The following is a 26,044-nucleotide window of genomic DNA, read 5'->3' on the forward strand; positions in this document are numbered from 1 at the left end:
AGAGAATGAAGTACATAAGCGCGATCGATTTTTGTGACTTATCCTGAGATCAAATGAATGAACAAATTTCTTCTTATAATGACTACCGCTTAATGCAAATAGAACCTATAATCATGTGGCCCATGCTTTCATCTTACTCTTTGTAATGCTCTTTGGTTCTCTGTTCGGCCAGATTCAAACACTCCGAGGTAACTGCATCATCCCTTGGAATCAAACGAACCTTGAAATCCTTGGGAATAGCAACCAAAGCCGTCTTGAACTGATTATACTCCACATAATCCGTATTTGGCGGACTATCTTCGCTTGCCACAATCTTGTATGAGGCAAGGAGACGGATAAGAGCACAATAGAGTAACCTAGATGCAATAAATTGACCAGAGCAAGCGCGGGACCCAGAGCCAAAGCTCAAATGAGGCAAGCCGGTGGTTTCTTTCTCCTCGGGTGGAGTCAAAGACTTGAGCCATCTTTCAGGATCAAATTTGCCTCCATCAGGCCCATAGTGATCCACATCTAAATCGAATAGTCAGTGCCGATGTTCATTGCTGCTGGTGCTAAGTGGGAAGACTTACCGTGGTTTCCAGCCTGGGCATTAATCAAAATCATGGTTTTGGGTGGAATAATCGCACCGTTCCAGTTGACCTCGGTCACTGTCTTTCGGGGAAGACTCATCGAGCTGACAGTGTAGTAGCGACCGGCCTCTTTGATGATAGCGTTTACATAAGGAACCTTTTCCTCGGAAATGCAACTTGTCCACGCCTCTCGAATGTCAGGATAATATCGCTTGATATCCTCATAAGCGCGATCTTGCCAGATCTGTCCCTCGGGGGTGGACAACGAGCCGATGGCGGAAGTCAGAGTACCAGGGATAGTCTCAAAGCCACCAGAAACCAATGAAAGACAGATAGAAGAGACTTCCACTCCAGTGAGCTTTGTTTCTTCATCTTTGAGAATAGCAGCTGAAATGCAAGGCTTATCGGTGCCCTTCTTAATCATCTCGCGCACTTTGTCAAGCAGGAGATTCAGGTAGGCATCACGACGGTCGCGCAGCTCTTTAGATCGGGCGGTTTTCTCATTGTTCGGCATATAACGCAGGATAGGGATGTAATCTTGAAGATTCTCCGAAGCGCTGCGGAGGAGGGAGATAGCCGAGCCGACGTGAAGAATTTCGCGTAAAAGGTCGTCATAAACTGCGTCCATCCGGATGCCATAGCACAAGGTCAGAGTTGTGTTGAGAGCGTATCGCTGGATGTACGGTCGGACACTGAGCTCAATGGCACCATTTGAGCTATCCAAGTGGAGATCACGGATAATGCAGTAGCTTTCCAAGTCAAACATGGGGTGGTAATTGCGTAGGGCTGGTCTTCCCAAGGCGGTTCCCGCTGCTTTGCGCTTCTTCTTGCACGATTCATCCCAGGGAGATGAGCCGATGGTGAATCCTTGAGTGCTGCTTACTACCCCGTGAAAGGTGTATAGCTTTGGGCGATCGATGATGGCATTCTGATGGCCTAGAAGCATCTTGCGGCAGTCTTCGAAAGAATTGACCACTACCGCTCTGGTGTTGCCTAGTCTAATTTGGAAGACAGAGTGACCGTATTTTCGCCACCAGCTCTCGCAAACACTTGCATGGTCATCTCCAAGTCTGAGGAGATGACCGAAGACAGGAACTGCGCCAGGTATCTCCGGTAGGCCTTTGATATGAGGTATATCAGTCGCCAATGTGTGCTTGAGAGATGTAAATAAAGATTTAAGCAAATGAAAGTCTTATCGTACTTACTTTGTAGACCAAATAGACAAGCAATGGGATCAATGCAATGGCGTACGTCCAGGGTACCACTGCCGGGATGGCCAGATGATCTTCTAGTTTGATTCCGATCATTGTTAAAGAATAATATAAAATTAATTGCCGCGGATCTCCAAATTACGCACGCAGGAATATCTGCCTTTTAAGTCCTTGATAATATTGAAACGCTGCACCACATGTCCAGGTATTCAAGTGTCGGACAGTCCGACCCTCTACCCGACCCACTCCGCTTACCCCACTTAGCTCTACTTTCAGCTTAGCCTGAACAGTTTGACTACTAGGCTGGATGAGATCTGAAGTACACATTGTTTGCCTCAGGCTAGCTCAGTGATCATTACTCAAAAATGCAGCAATCCTCTTATTCATCCACTCGGTATCTTCCTGGTTGGCACCCCCTCCGCCAATATGACCCCAGATCGATGGAATGACTGCCAACTCTCCGTAGTTGAGAAACTGAAGCTCTCTTTTATTTGCCTCCCATTTGAAATATTGGTCGGTTTGACAAGGCATCAGAAGAATTCTGGTTGTCAAACCACGCAAAGTATCTTCAAGGGTCATACCGCCACCCGCGATGACACTTAAATCCGATTTCTGCCACATTCTCAGCATAATGAGCAAGTCATCAGGATGCCACTTGTCATAGCCCTTTGCACCAGCTTCCGCCCATTCATCAAGAGTATCAAATCCAAATTTCTGAAAAAGTCGCTCATCAAACCATTCCGCACTCGTCAACCACGCAGAGTATGCTCTCCCAAAGGCACGCAGTCCCCAAATTGGAGCGATATTCTTGCTGCGGAGATCTTCATCATTATAATCAACGGAATGCAGTAATGCAGCCTTGGGCCCTTCCAGGAATTGGTAATTGTGAAGACTGGTTCTCGCCGACGAACATATAATCACTGCATTGCGCACGATCTGAGGATACATGGCAGTCCAATAATAGGTGCACTGGCCTCCCATGGAAAATCCGAGCATGACATCTAGCGAGGATATTTGAAGGTGCTCTGTGACTAGTCTGTGCTGAGCTCTGACGCAGTCTCGATAATCGATGGTCTCGGGGAAATTCGCCGTATTGGAAGGACTGGAAGATTCTCCGTTACCCAAGAGCGCGACCACAATCACGCGATAACTTTGCAACACTCCACTGGAAAAATTCAGAGTCTCATTGATTGTTCCTCGGAAGCATGTTGGAATCAGGGCAGTCTTTTGCCCGGTTGGATTGAACTCTCGGTAGGCTACCCGTATGCTTGGGAGAGTGACGCCGGTCTGAAATGTGAAATTTTTCAATCCGTATAATTGAATACTGTCTGAGGAATTTGTAGATACCATTATCGATCATTGAACAAAGAGTCTGAGAAGAGAAGAAAAGAATCGGAGAGACCGAAAGGGAAGTGAGTCCATGCGGGCCCATTTATACCCACTTCCCACTTTTTTAGGTAATCAAAACAAGCCACTCTACCGTTGATTTGACAGGTACATATACTTGGAAATTGATCCTTGAAATAATAAATTTAAGCCTCAAAAATAGCTGTAGCCTTGATCTTCACCATAAAGTGAGGATCCGGAAGCTCCTTGACCCCGATCGTTGCCCGGCTGGGAGCAGTCGTCCGATCCGCCCAGATTTGATTCCACTCCTCATTCATCCCAGCATACTGAGTTTTCATATCCAAAATATAAACTGTCGCATCGACAATATTATAGATATTCGCTTTCCCATTGGATGCACCTTGAATAATGCTGTCGATTCGATGCAACACAGCAGCAGTCTGTTCTCTCACGTCGGCTGTGAAGCTTCCATCAGGATTCTCGACAACCCCTTCATATGTTCCATCTGGTTTGACGGCGGCGATTCCAGAAAATAAATTGTATGGTGAATGGAGGGCTGGACTACCCGTGCGTGGGAGTATCGGGTCAGGCCGGCTTTTTTCTCGGGGTCTAAGAGGAAGGACTGGCCGTTGGAAGACATTGTTGAGTGAGTAGATTTTAGGACGGTGATACCAAATGTGGTAATTCAGCTTTGTTAGTCTTTTTATAAGAGCGACATGCTCTTTTCAGGGCGCATGGCCCGATTGGAAGAAGGGAGGAAAATATGGCGGCAAGACCGATAGAATTAACTCCTTCTATACGGAGTACATTGTACAAAGTAATAGAAATACAACGCCAAATGCTTCCCCACATCAGATAACGCATGCCCCATGATAAATATCTGCTCTCCTATTGGCTGTTGACTTGCCCTATTTTACCCCCGCACGAGGTCAAGAACAGCTCTCTTCCTAGTTCTAACTTCCTTTGCATTGGAATACCTTGGGAGTATCACGCATCCCGTTGATTTTACTTGTAACGAGTCCTATAGGCGGTATTTATTTTTTCTGAACCGTCAAGAGTAGATCCGACGACAAGTCACCAGACAAGAACCTGAAAAGTAATCACTAATCTAATGAATCCTGGCCTTATCTTCCCCACTATATTCCCCACTATCTTCCCCCTCGCAGTTTGCTTCATCAAAGAGCAATGCTGGAATCAGCGGCACGGTCAGAGAACTCATGCAAGCGGTGTCACCGACGAAAGAAACGGTGCGACAAGACACTGCCGCAATGCCACGCGTGTCAACATGCCAAAGTCACATGTAGCTTTGTCGATGATGAAGCTCAAGTGGCATCATATCCGATCGCGTATGACTCCACCCAGAGTTTCCAGACACCCCGAAGCTAATTCAAATAGTTATGTACGACAGCTAGAGCGACGAGTTAAGGACCTTGAACAGAGACTTGCATCGGCTCTGACGCCCCAGACATCTCAGAATGAACCACCCTCTTATACATGGGATCGAGACACGGATGCCCACCTTACCGATCTAGGAAATGCTTTCTTGCACTCAGACAGCGTCACACACCACTCCCCTCCGCTAACGTCCGACACGAACCCAGTCCCCACTATCAATCATTTGCCTGTTTCGCCCAAAAATGGCCGTCTTTCTGCTCCACGTGCGGAAAGCCTTGCTGAAGAGCTCAGGCTTCTCTCTTTAGAAGCGGCGGCCGAGCGATATTTAGGCTCATCCTCGGGCCTTTCCTTAGCCAAACTCACCCAGGCGGTCCTACGGCGTCTATCACCGGACCAGGATGGATTTGTGTTTGATGAGGAAGCTGATGACAATCAACAACAGAACTACGAATCAGAGCCCGATACATCTTCCAATTTGAATCCAGTCTTTTTCGAAATGCATCCTTCCTTAGCCAGTCCCTTACCCTTGAATTCGTCACTGGGAAACACCGCCGTTGACGACTTTGAGGACTCGATGGGCCTCGCGCTATTGGAACCTTCTCATATCAGCTATATTCTAGAGTTCTACTTTGCTCATTCTCATACTCTTTATCCGATGATTAGGAAGGGCGAGTTTGAGGCTGTGCTATGGGGGATTTATGCTGATCCCCTAGACCCACTGGCGCAGTCTCCTCTGTGGCAATTCCGAATCTGGATGGTTTTGGCAATTGGTTCTACAACATACTGTTCAGTTTCTTTGATGGACGAGACCGAGTCAGTGCAATTCTTCAACAAGGCCATGACCTACTTTGAACCAGCGATGGGATGTGGGGATTTGGTAAGAACGGATGTCTATGAATCGATCCGAGGAGATGGTACTGATCCTTCTTTAAACTAGGCCGGCCTCGAAGTTCTGATGCTGCAGGTGTCATACTCATTTTTTAATAAGATTGGCCCCAGTATGTCATAGTCTAGGCGCATTTATGATTTCTTGCAACTAACTCCTATAGATACTTGGTTTTTAGTCGGTGTTGCGGCTCGAATGGCTACCGGAATGGGTCTCCACACAGCAGAAGTATATGAATCTCTGGCTGTAGATGCAGCCGAGCAACAAAAGAGGTTGTTTTTCTGCCTTTATATGATGGACCGGTATGTCGAGCCCATACTATGTTTGGCTCGACTTGATCAACTCATTATTTCATTTTTAGCGTCGTGTCTCTGGCTCTTGGTCGCCCTTTCGCAATTCAAGACGATGATATCACTGTTGAGGTTTGCAATTTCATTTCATTTATGGAACTATCCTTTCGCTAATTCTTTCCAGCCATTTTCTGACGTTGAAGATGAAAACATCAAACCAGATGGAATAACTTCGACGGGAAATCTGGAGCCATCTACAATGGCAGTACCACTCCATATCCTAGCACTCAGAAGGATTGCTAGCGATATTGGCAGCCGAGTCCACTCTCCAAAATACAGCGAAGAGCAAAGCCCCGAAGCCCGGGAAAAAACTCTCCAACTCCTCCACAAGCGCTTACTTGACTGGCGGCGCAGCATGCCATTCCCCTTGCCAGACCTTCAATCGAAAGTACCACATCTATGTACCAGTTGGTTTGACCTAAACTATTATACCCACGTGATCATGCTTTATCGACCCTCGCCTTTGAGCCCTGTTTTGGACACAGCCAAAATGAAGATCTTGGCTGAAGCATCGGGCATGGCAATACGACAAGCCATCAACATGCATAGACAACGTCGTTTTGCATACAATTGGCTGAATCTCGTGGCAATATTCAACTCGGCACTGTCTCTTATGTATACTTCTACTGCCCAAACCGAAAATATTTCTTTGGTATTGGATCATGCAAGGGCTATTAACGACCTAGAGTTAGCCGTCGATCTATTGGAAGCTTTCTCTACGAAGTTTCCTTCGGCAAAGAAGATACAGGGGATGATTCGGACAGTCATGTCGAAGCTGAAGGTGTATGTACCTGTAGGATTCTGATAGAAGAGATTGAAAATATGCAGTGGCTACATGTTTACTATGGAAATTAATGGCTCTCAAGTCATCTAGGGACTGTCCTAAGTATTGTTGCAGATTGGCAGTTCAGATATACAATAACGGATTCTTATAATGGAAAAAATAAGCACCTGAAGCCGGAAATTTCAATTGCTCCTCTCGTCGATTCTCTTCGAAGTTAAATGGGATTCTTAATTCCAGTCTTTATTCTTGATGCTATCAACTTCGGCTCGGTGGCCTCCTGTTTGATTCAAATTCCATCAGTGGATCACCAAGTATTTCCCCCTCATCACCCAACGCCCTGGTTCACCTGATCGCTTTAGGATCTAGACATTCTATTAGTTGGGGAACTTTCTGCCGAGAACAGGGCTCTAGACCTGAGTACCACAACTATCCTCTATGCCGGACGTTCTACCACAGAATCTCTACTAAAAAAAAGCTTTCCTTGAGCCCCGCAACTCTGTTTCAGTGACCGATCTCGATCTGATTCTAGCAACGAACCGCTGAAAAGCTTCGGATCTACATGAGAGCGGGGTACCGGGTCAAGAGACGAGCTTTGAACGAGTATGCACAGCTGCGATTTGTACATCTTGCCAAGAAGGTGATATGATCATCCATCATCATCTCGATCTAGATCGATCATCAATGAACCATCAACGGTAAGACAAATAAATCAAAACTTGGACTAGCTGTGTTCAAAGACGTCGAGAAAAATATTCAAAGGCTCAAGATTCCACCTGTACTCGTCTCATTCCAACCTCAAGATTCCACCTGTACTCGTCTCATTCCAACTCACAATTCATCCATCGCAACAAAGTACGAACCAACTCGCTTTCCAACAATCTCTTCATCATGCTTGTGAAGAACATCCTTGCTGCTTTTAAACCCGCTGGCATGGCCGCCGCTTATCCGACTGAGGACTTCGTTTCTCTTGAAGAACGAGCCGGGAGCCCCCAACAACCCCGGTGCCCGCAAGGCCAACAATGGTGCTGCAAGGTGGTTGGTCCTAATCTTGACAATATCCTCGGTGGTCTCAGTATCCTGGGAATTGAAGGAGAGGGAACGGGCTGCACGTTGATGCAAGGCCCAGGTGGTCCAGGGGGCCCAGGGGGCCCAGGTGACCCAGGTAATACTAAGAATACTGGTAGTGGTGGTGGTGGATGCAACGGTCCACAGCTGTGCTGCTAGCACAAACAGGTTGGCGTAAGTTTCTGTTTTGCCCCTTCTCTGAAAGTAAAAGACACTAAGCAGAAACAGGTCGGTGGTAATGTCATCTGCTACAAGTAATCCCGGAAGTCGGTACCCTTATCTCTTTGGTCGTTGTATATGGCAAGAGGCCCTGCAGTGGTCTTTTAACATTACACCGCCGAGCTCTCACGGGTATATACGTGGACGGCTGATCACACTCTTTTGGATGCGCGGGTTTATTGTTTGTGCCTCTGACTTTGTAATAAGGATGATAATTAGCAAAAACATTGAACAAAGATTTGATGCCTGTCTTGAGATATTGGACTTAGAAGGCAAAAAAGTATAAGGGAATAAAACGCATTAGCCAGCACATGTACTTAGGCCAGATGTGTAAATGTTACATAACAGACCCTTGGTGGCTGGCACGTGTAGAAAGTGTTAGAATATGCCAGGACCAATTTTGGAATGGACCGCCGCAAGTGAGGTTATAATCATACATTAGATTTATTGCCTGAATTGCCTGAGATTGTGTAATATATTAGTCATGCAAGCATACGATAAAGTTTTAAATGAATTTGAAGTCCAGTACACATAAGTTACAAAGCCCTTGAGTCAATAATTCGTGAGTTTTGTTGAAATAGATATAGATGCAAGATTGTGTTAAATGAAGCAGTTGAGATATACATATACTCTCAGCCATACTTTAGTCCATCTCCAGTTCGGTATATCATACAACTCCATGTTCCACGCAAGATAATCCTTTCAGAATTTCACTCGAAATATTGTATCTCAAATTGTGACGAAGGTTCTATGGCAGACCATGGTGAGGTTCAAGGGTCTTTCTGAATAACGGCGTGGGACAGCAGTGGGAGCGGTGGGATTCAGCACGGCTTGCTGGCAGAAAAGGGTCCGCGGCCCACTGGTCAACTAAACGCTCAACAGGTTATCTTTTTCTCTGGCAATCGCATGGAAGAAAATCCAACCTCAGAAAAGATGGGCTTTGGGCCGTCCTTTGAGTCCAAGCAGCCATTTCCGCCCTTGATGGACGGGTTGGTATCGCCCACAGATGCACAGGGATCGTTTCCCGAAGATGAAAGCGTCACGTCCCCTAGCTACGACGAGGTCGAGGTCGAGGACGATGCCGATTTCCAGTCTCACTATTCTCTCGATCCCCAAACATTATCCGATTCAGAGTCCGATGACTCGGCCGACGAAATTGGGCGCGATCATCCATTCAGACAATCCTCCAGCTCCCTCCACGGGCCCAATGCCTTTGCGCCCCCCTTTTACAATCGGCCGCCCACGCCTCTGCCACCCTCTCCTTCCCTGACATCTTTGCTTCGGCCACCATTCTCTACAACAACTTCACGTCCTACGACACCAGATAGCTCTGATGTGGAGACTCCAAACGACACGGAGGCTGCTGTGGCCAAGTCGGCCCGGCGTGCAACCACCGTTCCCCGTGCGAGCCCCAAGGTCCCGACCTACGAATACTACGGATTTGTGCTCTACTTAGCTTCGTCACTTGCTTTTTGTGAGTATTGATCAAATTTCGACCGCCAGGTGGCGCCATTCCCAACGCCCGTAGGCTTTTCTCGTGCATTTGCTAACACTCAGTGCTCTTAGTGTTTTATCTATTATGGTCATATCTCCCGTCGCCCTTCCTTCATCAGCTCGGAATTTATTACTACCCGAACCGTTGGTGGTCTCTGGCCATCCCGTCCTGGCTGGTGATGTCCATCGTTTATATCTACGTCGCGCTCGCCTCGTACAATACAGGATACCTCACCTTGCCCATGAACAGCATTGAAAATATTGTTGATGAAGTTGCCAATGTCGCGGTTATTGATGGGAAGGCGCGACGAAGACCTGGTGGAGCGACAAAGATGAAGCCTGGTGCTACATCTTTCCAGATTATGGGCCCGCAAAACCGCAAGGTCAATTGGTGGGAAATATGGAGTGAGGGTACAGATGCAGTCATGGACATTCCGGTTGGTGGTGTATGTGAGGTGTTATACGGACAGGATCGCGACGAGGATGTTTTCGACTCTTAGCGATCGATCAGTGCATTAACCAATGACGTATTACCCACTATACGCGCGGTCACGTGAATACGTGTCTTGCCGCCTCGCCCTGTAAGGTTCGCCTTTTTGCACCCTCACTCTGCCCTCTGTATCCCACAAAATTCCGTGACGGTCATATCCACAGGAAGATGTCAGCGGATCGGCCTTCAACACCTCCGCGGCAAAATGCTGCTGGGCCTGGGCAGCTGCCTCGCGGCCCCATCACCCCCGAGCAGCTAAGGAAGATTGTGAGTGTTTAATCAGAGAAACATCTTTTGATATGGCAGATCCATTCGGCTAACATACATTATCGCTAGGAAGAGAATCGCATGAAAGCTAAAGCTTTGCGGGAGCTGCGGGAAGCTGAAATCTCCAAAGGCTCGCCCTCCGCCACTACAGGACCCCGGACCGTACAACCCACACAAGGTGTCAAACGCTCGTTCAACTCGATGACAGCATCCAATCCCGCATCGATGCGTGATGCACGTTCGGATATCTCCACGTCTAATCGACCACTGGATGCGATCAAACCTGCCCGCAATTTCACTTCCTCATATGTCGACTTCGATTTCAGTAAGATGACAGATACAAAGGGCGGGTTCCTGACCCAGGAGGATGATCCATTCAATAAGGTTCTTCATGTTCCTGATGAGAAGCAAGAACAGAAGCCAGCGCATATGACCCAAAAAGATTGGGAGCGTCAGAAGCTACTACAGTCGTTACGGCGGAACCATGAAGGACCCTTTGAGCCAGGTTTGAGTGTTCTGGATGACAAAAGCAAGCAAAAGATATGTCGTGAATGTGGCAGCCTGGAAATCGACTGGAAGTGGGAAGAGGAGCTCCGGTGCCGTATCTGTCATGCGTGTAAGGACAAATACCCGGAGAAGTACAGTCTCCTCACCAAAACCGAGGCGAAAGAAGATTACCTTTTGACCGACCGTGAGTTTCCTCAACAATAACATGCATATCAATTCTAGAGTATTGCTAATGGCTTTTCGCAGCTGAACTACGAGATGAAGAGCTTCTTCCCCGTCTCGAAAAACCCAATCCGCATAAGTCAACGTGGAATAACATGATGCTTTATCTTCGGTACCAGGTTGAGGAATATGCATTATCAGATAAAAAGTGGGGCTCCGCCGAAGCATTGGATGCGGAGTTTGAGCGGCGCGAAACCGATAAGAAGAAACGACGGGAAGCCAAGTTTAAGACCAAGCTGCAGGACCTCAAGAAACGCACCCGGGTTGAAGCCTACCGTCGCAATCGGCAAGGCGCTTCCGGTGGAGAGTTTGGAGATGATCTCAGTAGTAACCGGAAGCATGTGCACGAATGGGGTCGACCTGTAGAGAACCCTGAGACGGGCATACCGGTCAAGACGTGTGTGGCATGCGGTATGGAAGTGGAAGAATTGGAATTCTGAGTTCCGTGTACCATACATAGCACTGACTTTAGCCTGTGAGCATAATTTACGAGATCATGAGTATGTATGTGGCTGCCCAGATGAACACCCTGATTTTCAAGGCTTAGAGCAGTCCGAAAATCTACATGACGATGTACGCTATCTAAGTTGCATGCCCAGGTGAATAGTACTATATGGATATCCATACCTAAATACATACCTAATATCCATACTAGGATCCATCTTAGTCAACAAGTTAAGATTAGTATACAGAGAAGAGGTCCCGAAATCTAAAAAGTACTTGTATGCTAACCCCTAACTATAGCTCACTACACTCAACAAGATAGAGAGTCTTCAGAATCCGTACTTCATGCAGATGTCCAGATCATAACGATTGACGATACAACAGTATGTTCGCCCAAAAATTCCGGGCTGGCAATCCATCACGACGTCAATTAAATCGTAAACTCCAATTAGGGCGGTCGCCAATTAGATGGCGTCCCGTCAAACGTGGCACCATCGGAATATACGCCCCTGTCGCCCAGGGACACATCCCAATAACAGTCGATGGCGATATCCAGCATGGCTCGGATAGTTTCAAGACGATCGCCTTGACCGCAAGCTACTGCTTTCTGGGCGTAATCCCTATCTGGGGGCTAGCGGTACGCCACCGGGTCACTACTTAATTTCGGTTTCAGTTTCAGGAGTCAGCTGATAGCCATGGTACAACAGGCAAGAAGGCGTTGAGCTGGCGATTAGGATACGCCAAGAATTGAGGATTATCATGGTCTTAGCTGGGTAGGTTTCTACTATGCAGTATATAATCATGACTGATTGTAAGTCGTCTTGCAATCAGACGGGGCTCTCGCCAAGCCATGATTATCCAATATGGGACTGCCAAGAGTCTTGGCACTCCGCCCGCCCTTTAGGGCTGAGCGGCACACGCACACTTTTCGTCCGCGTGCCGTGTTTGTTGACGATAGTGGCGTGGAACATAGACTATGAAGATATTGGAAGATTACAAAGATGCCTAGACGTATATTCAAGTCTGTGAATAGACGGATAAGTAAGAATATAATGAGGCATTTCATAAGTTTCTATGCATAGTGGCGGTGTATGGGCGCAGCTAAGGGCGCAGTACTCCATAACCAGTTCAGGCAACACCATTCCAAGTCCGACACTATACTTAGCACCGGATCATGCAGACCCTGGTCTTGGTATGCGACACAAGGAGCTAAGCGGCTGGAATTGATTGGGGGACACTAACCGCGTCAGTACTTAATCCAAGCCGATCCTCCACATTCAAACTGTATCCGCTACTACATACAAAATTTAATTTTCTTTAGTTTCCGCCGATCCCTCCGATTCACTTAAATCGTCCCCATCTCTCTTCCTCCTCAAAGTTTCGGTCACCAACCGTCGTCATGTTCAACTTCAACTTTTTCAAGTCTGGCCCCGCTGAGGCTGAGTGCGCTCAGGAGAACACCTGGAACGCCAACACGGTCGCTATGCAGCAGCCTTCTAGCCCTGCTGCCCCTTCTACCAACAACGTCGTGTCTGAACAGCCGGTATGTCCAGACTGAATGGCGGTCAATTAAATAAAACTAACTGTTCGTCAGGCATCCCAGGAGCAGATGCAGATGCAGCTGCGCGGTGGTGGCGGCGGTTTTTGCTGCGGAATGTAAGTTTCGTCGTGGTATTGGTATTGGGGTTTGGGGGCTAATTCATTCTAGTTGTGCCGGTCTTGCTTGCTTCGAGTGCTGCGAGATTTGCTGCTAGATTACCACGATTCCGCACGGGGCGGGAAGATGCATGGAATAAGCAGATGAGGTTACTCGGGTTGTTTTGAGCGTCCGTGGGTCTGCGATTTTCTTTATGTGGCACGGATGGCTATGCGATATACCCAATAGCAAATGAAATGACAATTTGAAATGGAATGGAGCAATCGTATCGTGATCTAACCAAAGGACCGCCGGTGGATCGATGTCCGCAGAGCCGCGTCCACATCCCATCGTCGAAATCCAGGGGCTCGGCCTAGAATCCTCAAGTTGACCAACAACACTGTCGAGGTTAGTGAAGTAAGGCTAGTCTTGGAGAAGGACTCACAGTTGAAAAAACACTCTACATCTAGCACGTAAGTAGATTGGTCCGGAGACCCCCAGTGGCCCATGTCACCCGAGTTCCCACTCAAGCCATATGACCTAGACCCCCTATAAAGATCCCCAACCGTCTGAGCAGGTACATCCAGCAACAGCGAGGACCCATCAAGGACAACACCACAATACTCGAGATACCCTTGAACATCACGACAATCGAACCAATCGCCATCAAGATCAAGCGCGCGCATCCGATTCTCCGTACTAACCGCCATCTCCAACTCATCAAGCTCAACATCTCCACTCCAATCCTCGTCCCAATCTTGAATGCCACCCCTCTTCATAATCCTCACTAACCTCCGCAAGATCTTCCCCGGTCTGCGCACATTCTTAGGCTCATCAGCACGAGGAAAATGGGTCCCCGCGCCGCCAAGTGTATAAAATGGAAGCTTGGAGCTCTCGAGCGGATTACCGATTTCCGAGCGAAGAATGCGTCGAAAGTTCCGGCAAACGCCGGGGATGTCATGGATGCATGGAAGGAGGCCAAAGACGCGGGTCATGAGAACAGGGTCGGAATGTGGATCTGTCAGCCAGCGGTATGTGTGTTCAAGACAGAAGCGGTGAAGGCGGCGGGATAGATCCGATTCCTGGTGGCTGTAGGTATAGATCGTTGTTTCGGGAAAGAGGCGGTTTAGAAGTGGGGAGGGCGATCTGGGAATGGATCCGGCGCTGGATTTAGAGCTGCAGAGTGATGTGTATTGGGGAGAGACATTGTATCCGAATATATCGCGGAGAGACTCAGGGTTATTATGTGAAAAAGTCTCATCCGAGAATGAGCGGGCTTTGTTAATTTCAGCTAAGATGAGTTGTTTGGTTTGAATTTGGTCATGTGGAATTGACGAGCTGTCCGTGAGTAGGTCGGATACGTTTTGGAGTGCCTGTTCCAGCACATCTACACGCGTTTTGAGTGTTTTGATAGTGGATTCTTTCTTCTCTCGGTAGGTACGTTGTGCGCGACGGATTTGCATGCGCCGTTCCTATGAAGTAATTAGCTGGCGATGTTGGGGCGTTACTTAAGTGTAATTCGTACTTCGATCGCAGCGGCATCTTTAGCTGTCTCCAGCCTAGGTCGGCCTCGCTTACGTACGGATGCTGGACCCGTCTCGGTCTTCTCCGACTTTGTCTGTCTCCGTCTGGGTCGTAAGTGCGGGCCCGACCTGCTCTCAGCCTCTAGAGGGGTCCCTGGGGCTGAGTCCAAGCTTTGTGGTGTTTCAGCCCCTGGAGCTAATTCGCCTAGCTCAAGGTAGGATCTGGCTGACAGAGTGCCGGATAGCATGTCTATGTGTGAATAGGTACCAGGCATTGATCTGGGGGAAATGAATTAGAACTTCAACTCGAGAAAGCTAGAAGATTTATGATGTTTGATCAATAATCGTATTAAGTTTGCCTCGGCCCATATCTAAGCTTAGTCATAACTTTGCACAAAACGCCACGCACTAAATAATAAACTAGCAAGATTTTAGAACGTTTTAGTATGCATTTCAACGTGTCTAACGTTATACTTGAAATCCGATAGATCCACAAAAACCTATGGAAATACGACTGTTATGTTCAAAATTTAGTATTCAACCTCCGAACTCTTATGTTTCATCATAGTTCCCGGTTATGAAGAAGTGTGGGGACGCCATCCCCTAACACGGTTTCATCTCCGGTAGACTCGCTTGCTCGGTCTTGTCCGGGCGAATCTCTGGTGGTGGATCTATTCCATAGACCCATCCCGAGTGACTTGGCCCGTGATAATCGGAGTTGAATGTAAAAAGGGCGAAACCCGATCGGAGAGGATCTACTCTGACCTCCGTTTCCGTTTTCATTGGTTCAATCCAAGGATCGTCGTATACAGTCAGTGCGTTCCACCGCCCGCTATGACAGCTACCGAGGTTGCAATATGCAGGGCATAAATATGATCAAAACCCCCTGCGTGTCCACATCTCCTCTGTGGCGGGTTCAAATAACCAATTCCTCAATATGACGCCTACTTTTATTCTAGGCTTTCTAGGTGCTGCGGTGATCCTACAGATCATTCGGTTGGCTATCAACTCATGGCAACATGCTCGCAAAGCTCGATCTCTGGGCTGTGGCAGTGTGCCTCGTTTGCCCTGTAAAGATCCGATCGGAATTGAAACTCTCAAACAATCAATGGCTGCCGACAAGACCAAAACCATCCCTCTGCTGTCACAGCGCCGTTGCCAAATGATGACCGAGCAGGAAAATCGATTTGTCTCAACCTTCATCATTCGCAACCTCGGACAAGACGTGACATTCACCATCGACCCCAAGAACGTCCAAGCCGTGCTAGCAACTCAGTTCAAAGACTTTGAACTTGGAGCTCCCCGTCGCCGAAATTTGAACCCCTTGCTGGGAACCGGAATCGTAAGTGAAGTGACGTGGATGGACCATGTCACAATACTAACGGCTATAGTTCACTGCTGATGGCCAGGAATGGAACCACTCGCGCGGACTTCTCCGTCCGCAATTTACCCGTGATCAAATCAGCCAGCTGGAGTTGGAAGAAACACATGTGCAGAAGGCGATGCAGGCCTTGCCGGTTGGCGCTAATAAGTGGACTGCGGCTACCGACATCCAGAGCATTTTCTTCCGCCTGACCATGGACTCTGCCACTGAGTTCCTGTTTGGAGAGAGTGTGGAGAGCCAACTTCAGGCCCTCCAAGGCCTCGAGCGTCCAGGAGACAACTTTGCCAACTACTTCGACAAGTCTCAGTGGGTCTGTACCCAGCGTGCCCGGTTCGAACGCCTTTCATTCCTCGCAGAGACCAAGGAAGCCCGACACTCAGACAAGCAGGTCCACGCCTTTGTGGACAAGATCGTCGCCGCCACATTGAAGAACCTTGAAAGCGAAAAGAAGGTGCCCGATGAAGAGAACGGCAAATACGTTTTCCTAGATGCTCTCGCCGCTACCACCCGTGACCCGATCGAGCTGCGCTCCCAGTTACTCAACATTCTACTCGCCGGTCGCGACACCACTGCTTCCCTTCTCAGCTGGACCGTTCTCTCCCTGGCACGCAACCCCGAGATCTTCCGCAAGCTCCGTGAGGTTATCATCGAGACCTTCGGAACCTACTCCAACCCCCAAAACATGACCTTCGCTGCCCTGAAATCCTGTCAGTACCTGCAGTACTGTATGAACGAGGCTCTCCGTCTCTACCCCGTCGTTCCTTTCAACCGTCGCTCCGCTACCCGTGACACCACCATTCCCCGTGGCGGTGGTCCGGACGGCGAGTCTCCCGTCTACATTCGCAAGGGCGACTCAGTCGCGTACAGCACATTCGTCATGCAGCGCCGCAAGGATATCTGGGGCCCTGACGCTGAAGAGTTCAAGCCCGAGCGCTTCGCCAATCGCAAGGCTGGATGGGAATATGTTCCGTTTAATGGTGGCCCTCGTATCTGTATTGGTCAGCAATTTGCCCTCACTGAGGCTGGGTATGTGCTGGTTCGTTTGCTTCAGCGCTTTGACCAGATTGAGGATGTCAACCCTGATCAGCCTATTCGCTACGGATTGACATTGACTATGTGCCCGGCTGATCTGTTGACTGTCCGCATGCACGAGGCCGATGATGCCTAGATATCTGCTGGGATATGACTGTAATCCCCACTCTCTTATATTAATATGGCATAGGGCATCTGGAGGCAAATTGCAAATTTGTGTGTTAATTTGTATTGTTACTTTGCGGACTGTATAGTACAGATAAGTACTGACAGAGCACTTGAGTGAGACAAATTTGTCTGATACGACTATTATGAATGATTGCAGATCTAATATATTACCCTGATTACCTTTTCCAACAGCTATATCCATTTTAGAATCATGTACCCTTTTTGCGATTGCTGTATAGATTGCGTAAACCCCATTTGAGTATCAGCCCAATACCTAGTTGGGCTCTCAGGTATTTTGAGGATAATATAGTGATATTTGTCGGGGGTAGATATAACTGGAAAACAGACCGTTAACTTGAGGGAATAGGCTACTGGTATACAAATTAAAGAACTACGGATGACTGAAGGAAAAAATATATCAAAATGATATTGACATCCTGAAGCCTAGGATAAGCTGATGCCAGTATCTCTTAAGAAAAAGATAAAGTGACAGAAGTCTCGTTAGGCGACATCTTCTATCTACAGCGCTGGTCAAACCGGAGTGATTCAGAGTGTCACGCATGGTCACCTGACGTCCATCTCCAACAGATATTGATAAAGGCTGATATTTATTAAGAAAATAATCACGGCCATAAAAAAGGTCAAAATAGATACCAGGAGCCTTTATTGCATATGCGGTTGAACTCTCGTGCAAACAGCCTAGCCTAGGGTTTGAAAGCCGAGAATCTTGGTCTTCTCGAACATGCGCTGTGAATTACCTTCAGCAGTAGCCGCATGCATCCTGACAGTCTCGTTCCATTTACCATCCGTTGCCCAGAAGGTGAAAGTCACACAGTGTTGGTCACAGTTTGGAATTGCCTCTAAGAGTGGCCAGAACTTGATGTTGAACACCATTTACAGGCGAGCCGCCGTAGAAGGCAAAATACTTCAGTCCTGGACCTTTGACGATCAGTGGCAGCATCTCATCGGGCTTTTCGTCTTCAGTTGAGCAGCGATTGTTGTAGGGGACGTCTATAGCGAGAGTGTGAAGACCAGGTCGTTTGATAGTGTTATACCGAAGTCAAAGAGCTCAGCGCCATCATTGTTATTGATCGCATACTCCGTTAGCTGTCACTAACATCATTTGATTGCGGTACTGATCGTAGACCGAAACTCTATTTAATTCGGTCGTTATGGTAGTCGTCCTGCGTTGTGGGTCTAGGATCTGGGTCAAAGCGCCTTTGGCCGTCGGCAGTTCTTGCTACCCAAGGATTCTGTGTCCAAATACGTTGTTAAAAGGACCTTGTATCATGTTTTTACTATGACTCGCATTTTGTGAAGATTTCACGTGCTGGCCCCACATTTCTATTGTGGTCTCATTAGGCTCTTTACCTTAAATTGCCCAGATTCCACTTCCGATTTGCAAGCAAATTTTAGCACGTCGTTGAACCTGAGCCGATGACTGGCGGGAACTTCGCCTTACGTGGAAATATCTAATTCGCGACTTTGACTTGGGCTTTATGGTACGTCATGTGTCAATCAAATCTGAGCTGTCAGGACCAACCCCCGACCGACTTGATTGGTGATCGTGGATCGATCGAACTTTCGATCAGGGGATTTATAGTGGAGAAGGTGACGACGACGAATGAAAGGCTGCTGCGTGAACGCCATGTACAAACCTGCACACCTCGGTTAGAGCTTCGAGCAGTGCCACCTACGATGAATTTTACTTGGTTCTCTTGGTTTACTCCTTGGCGACAATACATAAGGGATGTCTTCCCAACCGTTGACAGGCGAGAGCAATCAGTTGTCACCACATAAGGCTACCTCCAGCTTTGCATATAAGGTCCATGTCGTGTAGACCCAAATGATTAATCCAAATATCGTTCGTATGTCTTCTAACGAGTAGCTCATTGAAAATGGAAAATGAAGCGATGCTAATCATCTCAAACTGACCAGGTCGTTCATTCGGCTACGTGGACCCAAATTTCCCCAATCCCAACGGGAAAAATGATACTAGCATCATCATCTACGGCTACACGCCCTCCATCGGCCTTGCAGCCTTTGCTGCTGCATGGTTCTTCATTCACCTGATCGCACATACCGCACAAAACTTCACGACACGCAGCTGGTGGTGGATGACATTCTCCATAGGCCTGATTTTCGAGATCATCGGATACATTGCACGATCGCTATCAGCCGAACAGGACCCATACAACCTAATTTACTTCGTCCTTCAATATTTCTTCATCGTCACTGCACCAGTATTTCTCGCAGCGGGTATCTACACGATTCTTTCAGCGCTAATCTCCCGACTGGGGAGCCAATACTCATTCCTCCGACCAAAAGTAATTCTGGGATTCTTCATCACTTCAGACGCGGTCTCAACGATCGTTCAGATCGCGGGCGCGTGTCTCGTCGGTGTGAAAGAGTCTGATAGGGAAGACCCTACCGTGGCGAACCATATCCTGCTGGCAGGTCTAGCTTACCAGGTCTTTGCGATGAGCATTTTCGTCATCTTAGTGGCGACATTTCAATTCCGAGCTCGACATGCCATCAAGCAGCACGGGTATCAAATATTCTGCGTTGCCTTTTCCGTTGCGACTATCATGGTCTATCTGAGGACTATCTTCCGTCTCGCGGAGACAGCTGAGGGTCTAGGTGGAAAGTTATCGACCAATGAGATATTTTTCGCATGTCTCGAGTTTGCGCCTATCGCACTTGTGGTCCTTTTACTTGGTATCTTCCATCCGGGTCGCTGTTTCGGGGCTAAGGTGAACGATCGTGACGAGAAAGCGCACTTGCATGCTGAATCGAACACTCTTGTTACTCATCATAATGTATAAGCGGATGTTAATACTTAATTGATCAACCTTTACTCATTCCTTAGAAATGCTGAAAGTTCTCAACGCGGCGATCACAGAAAATTCATTGATCCTGATGCTAAAATAAGCCAAAGGGAAATGGAAGAAGGAGTGTGACAGTGCCAGCCGTTAAATCAGACAATTACCTCTTAGAAATACAAGCATCAACAAGGATACTCAGTCAGGGGCTTGCAATTAGCGAATTGAATTAAGAGTTCAAGACAAGCATCTTTGGATTCTTACGCAGTTTGGTGTTGTGTATCGGTGTAGACCTTCGTGTCCCGGTAACCTTGATGGGTAAATCTTTCATAAGGAGATAGAGCTACTTAAGGGGATCACAAGAAGAGAAATGTGGGGATTCAGGTGGGGTATAAGTAGTCACAAGGTGAAGTGAAAGGAAACGGCAAGAGACCATAAATTTGAAAGTGCTTGGAAAGTTTCGCAACTAATAGGTATTTTACCAAAGTTATAAATTGTGGCCATTTTAAAACGAGCAATGAAGATGGGAATGCACCTTGGTTTATCCACGCAGTATGGACAGGTCAATATACAGAAGGAAACAATTGTTAATTATATAGTGGAAGGTATAGTCTATAGAGCTTCAACAGAAGGAAGGCGGATATCATGAAGCGAAGAGAGGAGAATATAACATTGAAAGGAGTGCAAGTGCTCGATTATTCAGCGGGTTAACTATAAATACTACACACTAAGTCATACATACCTGACGGAAGTACAAACACTTAGCCAACGAGGGACTATGTTTAAGCTTTCCGATTCCTACTTCAGGCTATGCATAATGATTCTGTACCTTCAACCCTTTAAACTCGAACGATGTGTTCTCCCGACGATCAATAACAGTCTTATGGTGTACATCACGAACCCGAGCACGAACATATTCTGTTCCTGTAGCAGCAGGCTTGCTCGTGTCTTTATCCTCTTCAGTAAGCAGACCGAGACGGTCAAGCAGAGGGGATGGCACTGTTCTCATAACCGTATGATCTCCCGGCCTGCAGAAATATAGTAATCCAAGGCGAGGAATGGTAAGCTGATCTCTTGGTGGTGTGACGACTCTATGAATTGTGGATTTTAGAAAACCTACTTATGATTAGCAGTAGCTTTTCGCATATGTCACGGGGAGCTCACCATTTGTAAGAAAGGATAATGTGTCTGCGATATTACACGTAATTCCACCATCAACAGGCTTCACGTATTTCCATGCGCCTTCTGGGGTTCTGATCTGCAGCCCAGCAACATGCTGAGAGAAGAGTAGTGTGAGACTACCAAAGTCTGTGTGGCCACCTTTTGTGTAGCCCTGTGCCTTATCCCATTCTTCTTGAGTTCGGGTGTTGTAGATCATATATCGCAAGTGGTCATCAGAACGCCTTTCATAGGCATGGGCGTTGACAAGGTAGTCTTCAGGTAGCTCAAGAGTGATAGCAAGCAAGACGAACAGCTTCCGAACAACGTTGTCGAAAAGGTCACGATGAAAGTTCGCGATCTCATCCCAGTTTTGGCGAACAATTCTGTGCTTTGGAACATCCTCCCAAGCAGAAATCGGCTTGGGAATATTGAGCTTCACAGGTCAGTTTAGGCCAACACGCATAAGCGACGAGAAAAAGTACCATTTCCACATTATCCTTGACTCCTGTTTCTCCAATCCAGCGGCTATTCTCCCGGTAACCAAAATATTCACCTTCGGCGAAATTACAGGGAAAGCTTCGCTTTTCTTCAAGAGGCTCTTTGAAGAATGCATTGCCGATGCTGAACTGTCGGAGGATGCGCTCCTCTCCAAGGCCATGTCCAACCACCACCCAGAATCCGACTTTCGTCACAGCTTCGTATAACTGTTCCGCGAGCGCTTCCTTTCCACCAGGTTCATCGAATCGCGATAAGTCAATTTCAACCAGGGGAGCCCAATCAAGCTTTTCTTCGGTTGGTGCAGGACGACTCCATGATTTGATCGGGACTATCTCGGCTGACTGTTCTTGTTGTATTGCGGCGGGAGCCATGTTTGATTTGTTCTTTCTGCAAAGATCTACTTTTGCACGAAACCTAGCAAGCTATGGATATGCAGCGATTTAAATATTCACAGGAGTTTCGTTAATAATTCCCCTTTCAAATCCTTCAAGTCTTCTTACTTTCGCGTTCGGTCTACTTAGACAATGCGGGGTTCGTGATGATACCATCCTTACCTCGGATTGCGTTGCATACTACGGCACGTTTAAACCAACAGAGTGGTGCTAACAAGAAGATGACGGATGATTCTTCTATTGGATCCCTAAAAATGCCCCGAAAGAATAATCTCCCGACTGGAAGATTGTACTATTTAGAATCGCCACCTGGGCGTTCGGATCTTCTTAAGTCGAAACTTGGGGTTCATTTCATGAGAAATATACCTAAGTATTAGCCAAAATGGGCACACTCATCATATGTAGAGAGATAAGTAAAAATAGCCATAGAAACTAGAAAAACTCTCAATTACCTATAGAATAATTCATGGATTGCGGATGAATTAAAATTATCGGAAGTTATCAGATGTATTCGAGATGAGCATGGGCAGCGCAGTATGTCGTGATTGAAACTATCATGGTAAAAACTTACCCCTAGATCTTTGTTGCTTAAAGAGGGGGTTGACAAAATTGCAAACAAGCCCCATAATCTTGAAGATTTATTTAATAATTATTGTGCTTACATTGTTGCATGACGCTCGGTTAATCCTACAGAAAGCAGTATAAGCAACATGACAACCGGAAAAGATGACGATCAAATCACCACGGCGAGTCTACCTTCATCTCCAGCCAATGAGATCCACGCTGACACGGTGGATATTGAAAAACACACCGAGTTGGAAAGAAGGGTTATGCGAAAGATCGACTTTTGGCTTGTTGGCTTCTACTCATTGGTATACGTCTTCAGAGTCATCGACTCAAGCAATTACGCCAACGCTGCCATCATCAATCTGGAAGACGGGACTGGAATCAAAAAAGAGCTTCACTTCGATGCCTCACACTGGTCGTGGACACAATCAATCTTCTCATACAGCTACCTGATCTTCGAGCCCTCCAACACCATCCTTCTCAAATATTTCACGCCTTCGCGATGGATGTTCATTCTGATCCTCTCTTGGGGTATTTGCGCCTGCTCTGCTGGTGCCGTCCAGAACTTCTCGGGTATGATGTGCGTGCGATTCGCGATCGGGATGGCTGAAGCTGGATTCTATCCGGCTGTGCTCTTTCATATGGCATTCTGGTACAAGGCGACCGAGATGCCTTGGAGAATTGCGCTATTTTACTCCCTTGGTCAGATATCTGGTGCATTGAGTGGGCTTCTGGCATACGCGATCAGCTTTATGAATGGTATTGGTGGGCTCTCTGGCTGGCGGTGGCTGTTTATCATCGAAGGTCTCCCGGCTATTGCACTATCTTTTGTTGCTTTGTTTGGTCTACCAGATTACCCCGAGACTGCCAAAATGTTGACAGATGAGGAGCGACGTTTCCTGAAGGATCGTCTTTCTTCCGTGGCACCCTCTGGCAAAGGGAAAAGCTGGGACTGGGATAACATCAAGGCACTCTTTTTGAGTCCTACGCTGTACACCTTTGGACTTTACTGGATTGGACATGGTATTGGTGGATTCGGAGTCACGTATGCATTGCCAACTGTTATTTATGACCTTGGTTTCACATCAACCGCTTCGGCGCAGTTGATGAACATCGTGAGTCCCCCCTAGTGCCCAGAAGTGCTAAGTGAAGAAAGAACATTAACTTTGTTTTCATCAATAGCCACCTTACGTCGTATGCTTTTTCTTCCTGAATACCGTCGGATACTTGATACATAAAGAAAGGATCCGGCCATGGACAACCGCAGTTGCAAGCAAGTGCCCTTCTCGCTACGTATCTTCAAATTATGTACTAACAGCATCAACAGTCGAATCTACAACAATAATCTGCTATATAATCCTAATCACAGTCCGAAATCCTATTGTCAAATATCTGGCCTTGGTGGTAGCCACTGCCTGTGCTGGATCAGCATACCCTGTCATCTGGCCAGAACGCATTCGCGCACTGGAGGGTACCGCAGGCGCAGGTATAGGAATCGGGCTGACCAATGCACTGGCGCAATTCAGCGGGATAGCTGGACCTTTCATTTACAGTACAACATTTGGGCCGACATATCGCGTGTCGTATATCATTTGTCTTTGCTTCCTTTGCGTGTCAATTTCGGGGATTTTGGCTTCGTGGTGGCTTGTATGGCGAAAGGATAAAACAGGCTTGCGACTAAGTATTGAACAACAAGATGCATGATCGTAGATGACACATTTCATCGCGGTATTAAAATGACAAAATTGTGCATTTGCATAAATATTGTACACAAACTACATATTGTGTAAGTATGTAAATAAGCTTATCTCTACCCAAGGGACAGACCAATGAGAATGAATACATGTACTTCCCGTCCACATTTCAGTTTGAAATCCCCAAGAAAAAAGCAAGGTAGCCTGACGCACATGAGCCATGATCAGCAAGACTGTCGGATAGACTATTGGCCGCTGGCTCATGCCCGATGACAGATAGTAGAAAATCTTAATGATTGTGGTATACAGGTAGATTTCTTCCGTGTAGCTCTCTGAACGGCGCCAACCGTATCCCATAAATTTTCCTATCCGTCCATTGGGTAAAGTATCCACTTGATCCCCAAGAAAAGGCAATTGATGCTCATATTCCACTCTATGTTGAGGATAGACTTGAGAGAGAATGAGCATGCACTCGGGCTATGACCAAAAGAAATACATATGCCTATGGGTAGAGACTGATAAGATATCAGTGCAGATTTTCATAGGAATTCAATAAAAAAGTGATAAGAGAGATCAACCTTAGGGATGATAAAGATCAAGCACATAAATCTCAGAAAAACAACCGAATGAGAACGAATGCCATGATTCTCAAAACCACCTTGTCTTTTCTGTCGCCCTGGGACTTGTGAACACCATGAGTGCCAGTGGGTGATTTGTTCTCGGATCATTGCTAAACGATTGATTCAAGATTCAATGTAGCATGAGTTCTGCATACCTAATCAACGAATTGAAGGCCAAGAGCCTTCGCCTTTTTGAAGAATACTGGTGCAGGTCCTTTGAGCCGCAGCGGCAGCGTACAATCTGGCGGTCTCATTCCATTCGCCGTCTGTTTCGCAGAAATACAACGTCAGGCCGTATCGACCACAATTTTGGACGGCCTCCATCAAAGTCCACCACAGGTCAATGTTAAGTACTGGAGTAGCTGGTTGACCCCGGACAAACCAGCCCTGCTGGAGCCAATCTTTGATAGAAACTGTGATGCCTTCAGCCACACTTGCGTCACTGGTCGCGATAACAATGCGACTGAAGCCCTCAATTGCCCAGTTACGGCATGTCAGAGCGGCAATAGTCGCTCGCAAAGTTGCAAATTGAGGCGTCTTCGTGTTCATTTGAAAGTTGGGACTTTTGTCCTCCAAGGAAAGCTGTAAAGCCCATCGTCACCCTTATTGACCATAAAAGCGAAACCTGCTTTAGGGCTCTCGGGGTCCACCTCGCTGGGAACAATGAAGCCTTCAGCGATTATCAGCAGCTCATGAGCGTTAGTGCTTCGGAGGAATCGGTAAGTCGACAACGGCATGCGGGGGTTTATCTCTTCGGAAAAGATCAATGTTGCTGGTGTCGTCAAGGAAAATACTTCTGGAAATCGTAGGCTAGGGGTGTGTCCGGACTCGTATTGAACGTGAGCTTGTCCGATGTCATTGGTGGTCTCCATGATAATGGTAGGCAGATGGAAATGCAAAGCTGGCGGAAGATTGGAATGGTTAATAAAAGTAAGAAGGAGAAATTAGAGGACAAAGATGAGAGCAGAGGTGAGGAGGAGGAGGATGAGAGGAAAAAGAGAAAATTAAAGACGAGGACAAGATAATGAACTCCTGGAGGTGAAGGTGAATGAGAGCTGGACGGTGCAGTGAATGCGAAGACACAACTTGCTTAAGGATCCGTGAAGACGAAATCAAAGACTTCGACGTTCCTCACTCATGGCATCATAGAGATGTTGAGTCAAGGTCACACGCTCCCCTTGTTACTTTCTGAGCAAGCACAGTCTAGGAAACCGAGAAGATGCATAATAGGTCCGGTCATGTGAAGCATCAACATATCAAAAGAATAAGATATGGTATTTCTATATGATTACCTCGC

General features: G+C 47.2%; 14 protein-coding genes across 14 annotated transcripts; 7 read left to right on the forward strand and 7 right to left on the reverse strand.

Moving 5' to 3' along the window:
* Positions 1 to 133: 133 nt before the first annotated feature.
* On the reverse strand, positions 134 to 1,876 carry N7520_004798 (cytochrome P450; the record flags this gene model as incomplete). The annotated part of the gene is made up of 3 exons (XM_057138732.1): positions 134 to 510; positions 570 to 1,722; positions 1,775 to 1,876. The coding sequence occupies 3 exons, from the start codon at positions 1,874 to 1,876 to the stop codon at positions 134 to 136; spliced, it is 1,632 nt and encodes a 543-aa protein (XP_056996939.1).
* A 249-nt stretch (positions 1,877 to 2,125) lies between these two features.
* N7520_004799 (uncharacterized protein) lies at positions 2,126 to 3,130 on the reverse strand (the record flags this gene model as incomplete). Its single annotated transcript, XM_057138733.1, has 1 exon — positions 2,126 to 3,130. The coding sequence occupies one exon, from the start codon at positions 3,128 to 3,130 to the stop codon at positions 2,126 to 2,128; it is 1,005 nt and encodes a 334-aa protein (XP_056996940.1).
* Positions 3,131 to 3,312: 182 nt separating this feature from the next.
* On the reverse strand, positions 3,313 to 3,767 carry N7520_004800 (uncharacterized protein; the record flags this gene model as incomplete). The annotated part of the gene is made up of 2 exons (XM_057138734.1): positions 3,313 to 3,538; positions 3,580 to 3,767. The coding sequence occupies 2 exons, from the start codon at positions 3,765 to 3,767 to the stop codon at positions 3,313 to 3,315; spliced, it is 414 nt and encodes a 137-aa protein (XP_056996941.1).
* Positions 3,768 to 4,238: 471 nt separating this feature from the next.
* Positions 4,239 to 6,632, forward strand: N7520_004801 (uncharacterized protein; the record flags this gene model as incomplete). Its single annotated transcript, XM_057138735.1, has 6 exons — positions 4,239 to 5,399; positions 5,460 to 5,520; positions 5,572 to 5,710; positions 5,770 to 5,830; positions 5,883 to 6,541; positions 6,587 to 6,632. 6 exons carry the CDS (start codon positions 4,239 to 4,241, stop codon positions 6,630 to 6,632), a joined length of 2,127 nt encoding a protein of 708 aa, XP_056996942.1.
* Positions 6,633 to 7,370: 738 nt separating this feature from the next.
* N7520_004802 (uncharacterized protein) lies at positions 7,371 to 7,852 on the reverse strand (the record flags this gene model as incomplete). Its single annotated transcript, XM_057138736.1, is given in 2 exon segments — positions 7,371 to 7,805; positions 7,823 to 7,852. The coding sequence occupies 2 exon segments, from the start codon at positions 7,850 to 7,852 to the stop codon at positions 7,371 to 7,373; spliced, it is 465 nt and encodes a 154-aa protein (XP_056996943.1).
* An 880-nt stretch (positions 7,853 to 8,732) lies between these two features.
* Positions 8,733 to 9,820, forward strand: N7520_004803 (uncharacterized protein; the record flags this gene model as incomplete). The annotated part of the gene is made up of 2 exons (XM_057138737.1): positions 8,733 to 9,300; positions 9,393 to 9,820. The coding sequence occupies 2 exons, from the start codon at positions 8,733 to 8,735 to the stop codon at positions 9,818 to 9,820; spliced, it is 996 nt and encodes a 331-aa protein (XP_056996944.1).
* A 158-nt stretch (positions 9,821 to 9,978) lies between these two features.
* rad14 (DNA repair protein RAD14) lies at positions 9,979 to 11,246 on the forward strand (the record flags this gene model as incomplete). The annotated part of the gene is made up of 3 exons (XM_057138738.1): positions 9,979 to 10,077; positions 10,147 to 10,768; positions 10,831 to 11,246. The coding sequence occupies 3 exons, from the start codon at positions 9,979 to 9,981 to the stop codon at positions 11,244 to 11,246; spliced, it is 1,137 nt and encodes a 378-aa protein (XP_056996945.1).
* Positions 11,247 to 12,649: 1,403 nt separating this feature from the next.
* N7520_004805 (uncharacterized protein) lies at positions 12,650 to 13,004 on the forward strand (the record flags this gene model as incomplete). The annotated part of the gene is made up of 3 exons (XM_057138739.1): positions 12,650 to 12,793; positions 12,845 to 12,906; positions 12,959 to 13,004. 3 exons carry the CDS (start codon positions 12,650 to 12,652, stop codon positions 13,002 to 13,004), a joined length of 252 nt encoding a protein of 83 aa, XP_056996946.1.
* A 178-nt stretch (positions 13,005 to 13,182) lies between these two features.
* On the reverse strand, positions 13,183 to 14,684 carry N7520_004806 (bZIP transcription factor; the record flags this gene model as incomplete). Its single annotated transcript, XM_057138740.1, has 3 exons — positions 13,183 to 13,286; positions 13,332 to 14,358; positions 14,412 to 14,684. The coding sequence occupies 3 exons, from the start codon at positions 14,682 to 14,684 to the stop codon at positions 13,183 to 13,185; spliced, it is 1,404 nt and encodes a 467-aa protein (XP_056996947.1).
* Positions 14,685 to 15,346: 662 nt separating this feature from the next.
* Positions 15,347 to 16,961, forward strand: N7520_004807 (cytochrome P450; the record flags this gene model as incomplete). Its single annotated transcript, XM_057138741.1, has 2 exons — positions 15,347 to 15,751; positions 15,801 to 16,961. The coding sequence occupies 2 exons, from the start codon at positions 15,347 to 15,349 to the stop codon at positions 16,959 to 16,961; spliced, it is 1,566 nt and encodes a 521-aa protein (XP_056996948.1).
* Positions 16,962 to 18,839: 1,878 nt separating this feature from the next.
* N7520_004808 (RTA1 domain-containing protein) lies at positions 18,840 to 19,818 on the forward strand (the record flags this gene model as incomplete). The annotated part of the gene is made up of 2 exons (XM_057138742.1): positions 18,840 to 18,861; positions 18,932 to 19,818. 2 exons carry the CDS (start codon positions 18,840 to 18,842, stop codon positions 19,816 to 19,818), a joined length of 909 nt encoding a protein of 302 aa, XP_056996949.1.
* Positions 19,819 to 20,623: 805 nt separating this feature from the next.
* On the reverse strand, positions 20,624 to 21,845 carry N7520_004809 (uncharacterized protein; the record flags this gene model as incomplete). The annotated part of the gene is made up of 3 exons (XM_057138743.1): positions 20,624 to 20,931; positions 20,980 to 21,409; positions 21,459 to 21,845. 3 exons carry the CDS (start codon positions 21,843 to 21,845, stop codon positions 20,624 to 20,626), a joined length of 1,125 nt encoding a protein of 374 aa, XP_056996950.1.
* A 731-nt stretch (positions 21,846 to 22,576) lies between these two features.
* On the forward strand, positions 22,577 to 24,137 carry N7520_004810 (Major facilitator superfamily domain general substrate transporter; the record flags this gene model as incomplete). Its single annotated transcript, XM_057138744.1, has 2 exons — positions 22,577 to 23,548; positions 23,616 to 24,137. The coding sequence occupies 2 exons, from the start codon at positions 22,577 to 22,579 to the stop codon at positions 24,135 to 24,137; spliced, it is 1,494 nt and encodes a 497-aa protein (XP_056996951.1).
* Positions 24,138 to 24,906: 769 nt separating this feature from the next.
* On the reverse strand, positions 24,907 to 25,296 carry N7520_004811 (RNase H domain protein; the record flags this gene model as incomplete). The annotated part of the gene is made up of 1 exon (XM_057138745.1): positions 24,907 to 25,296. One exon carries the CDS (start codon positions 25,294 to 25,296, stop codon positions 24,907 to 24,909), a length of 390 nt encoding a protein of 129 aa, XP_056996952.1.
* Positions 25,297 to 26,044: the final 748 nt, after the last annotated feature.

Source organism: Penicillium odoratum (genome assembly GCF_028828045.1).
Source record: "Penicillium odoratum strain IBT 22623 chromosome Unknown utg000004l_segment0_segment0, whole genome shotgun sequence".
Classification (NCBI taxonomy): Eukaryota; Fungi; Ascomycota; class Eurotiomycetes; order Eurotiales; family Aspergillaceae; genus Penicillium; species Penicillium odoratum.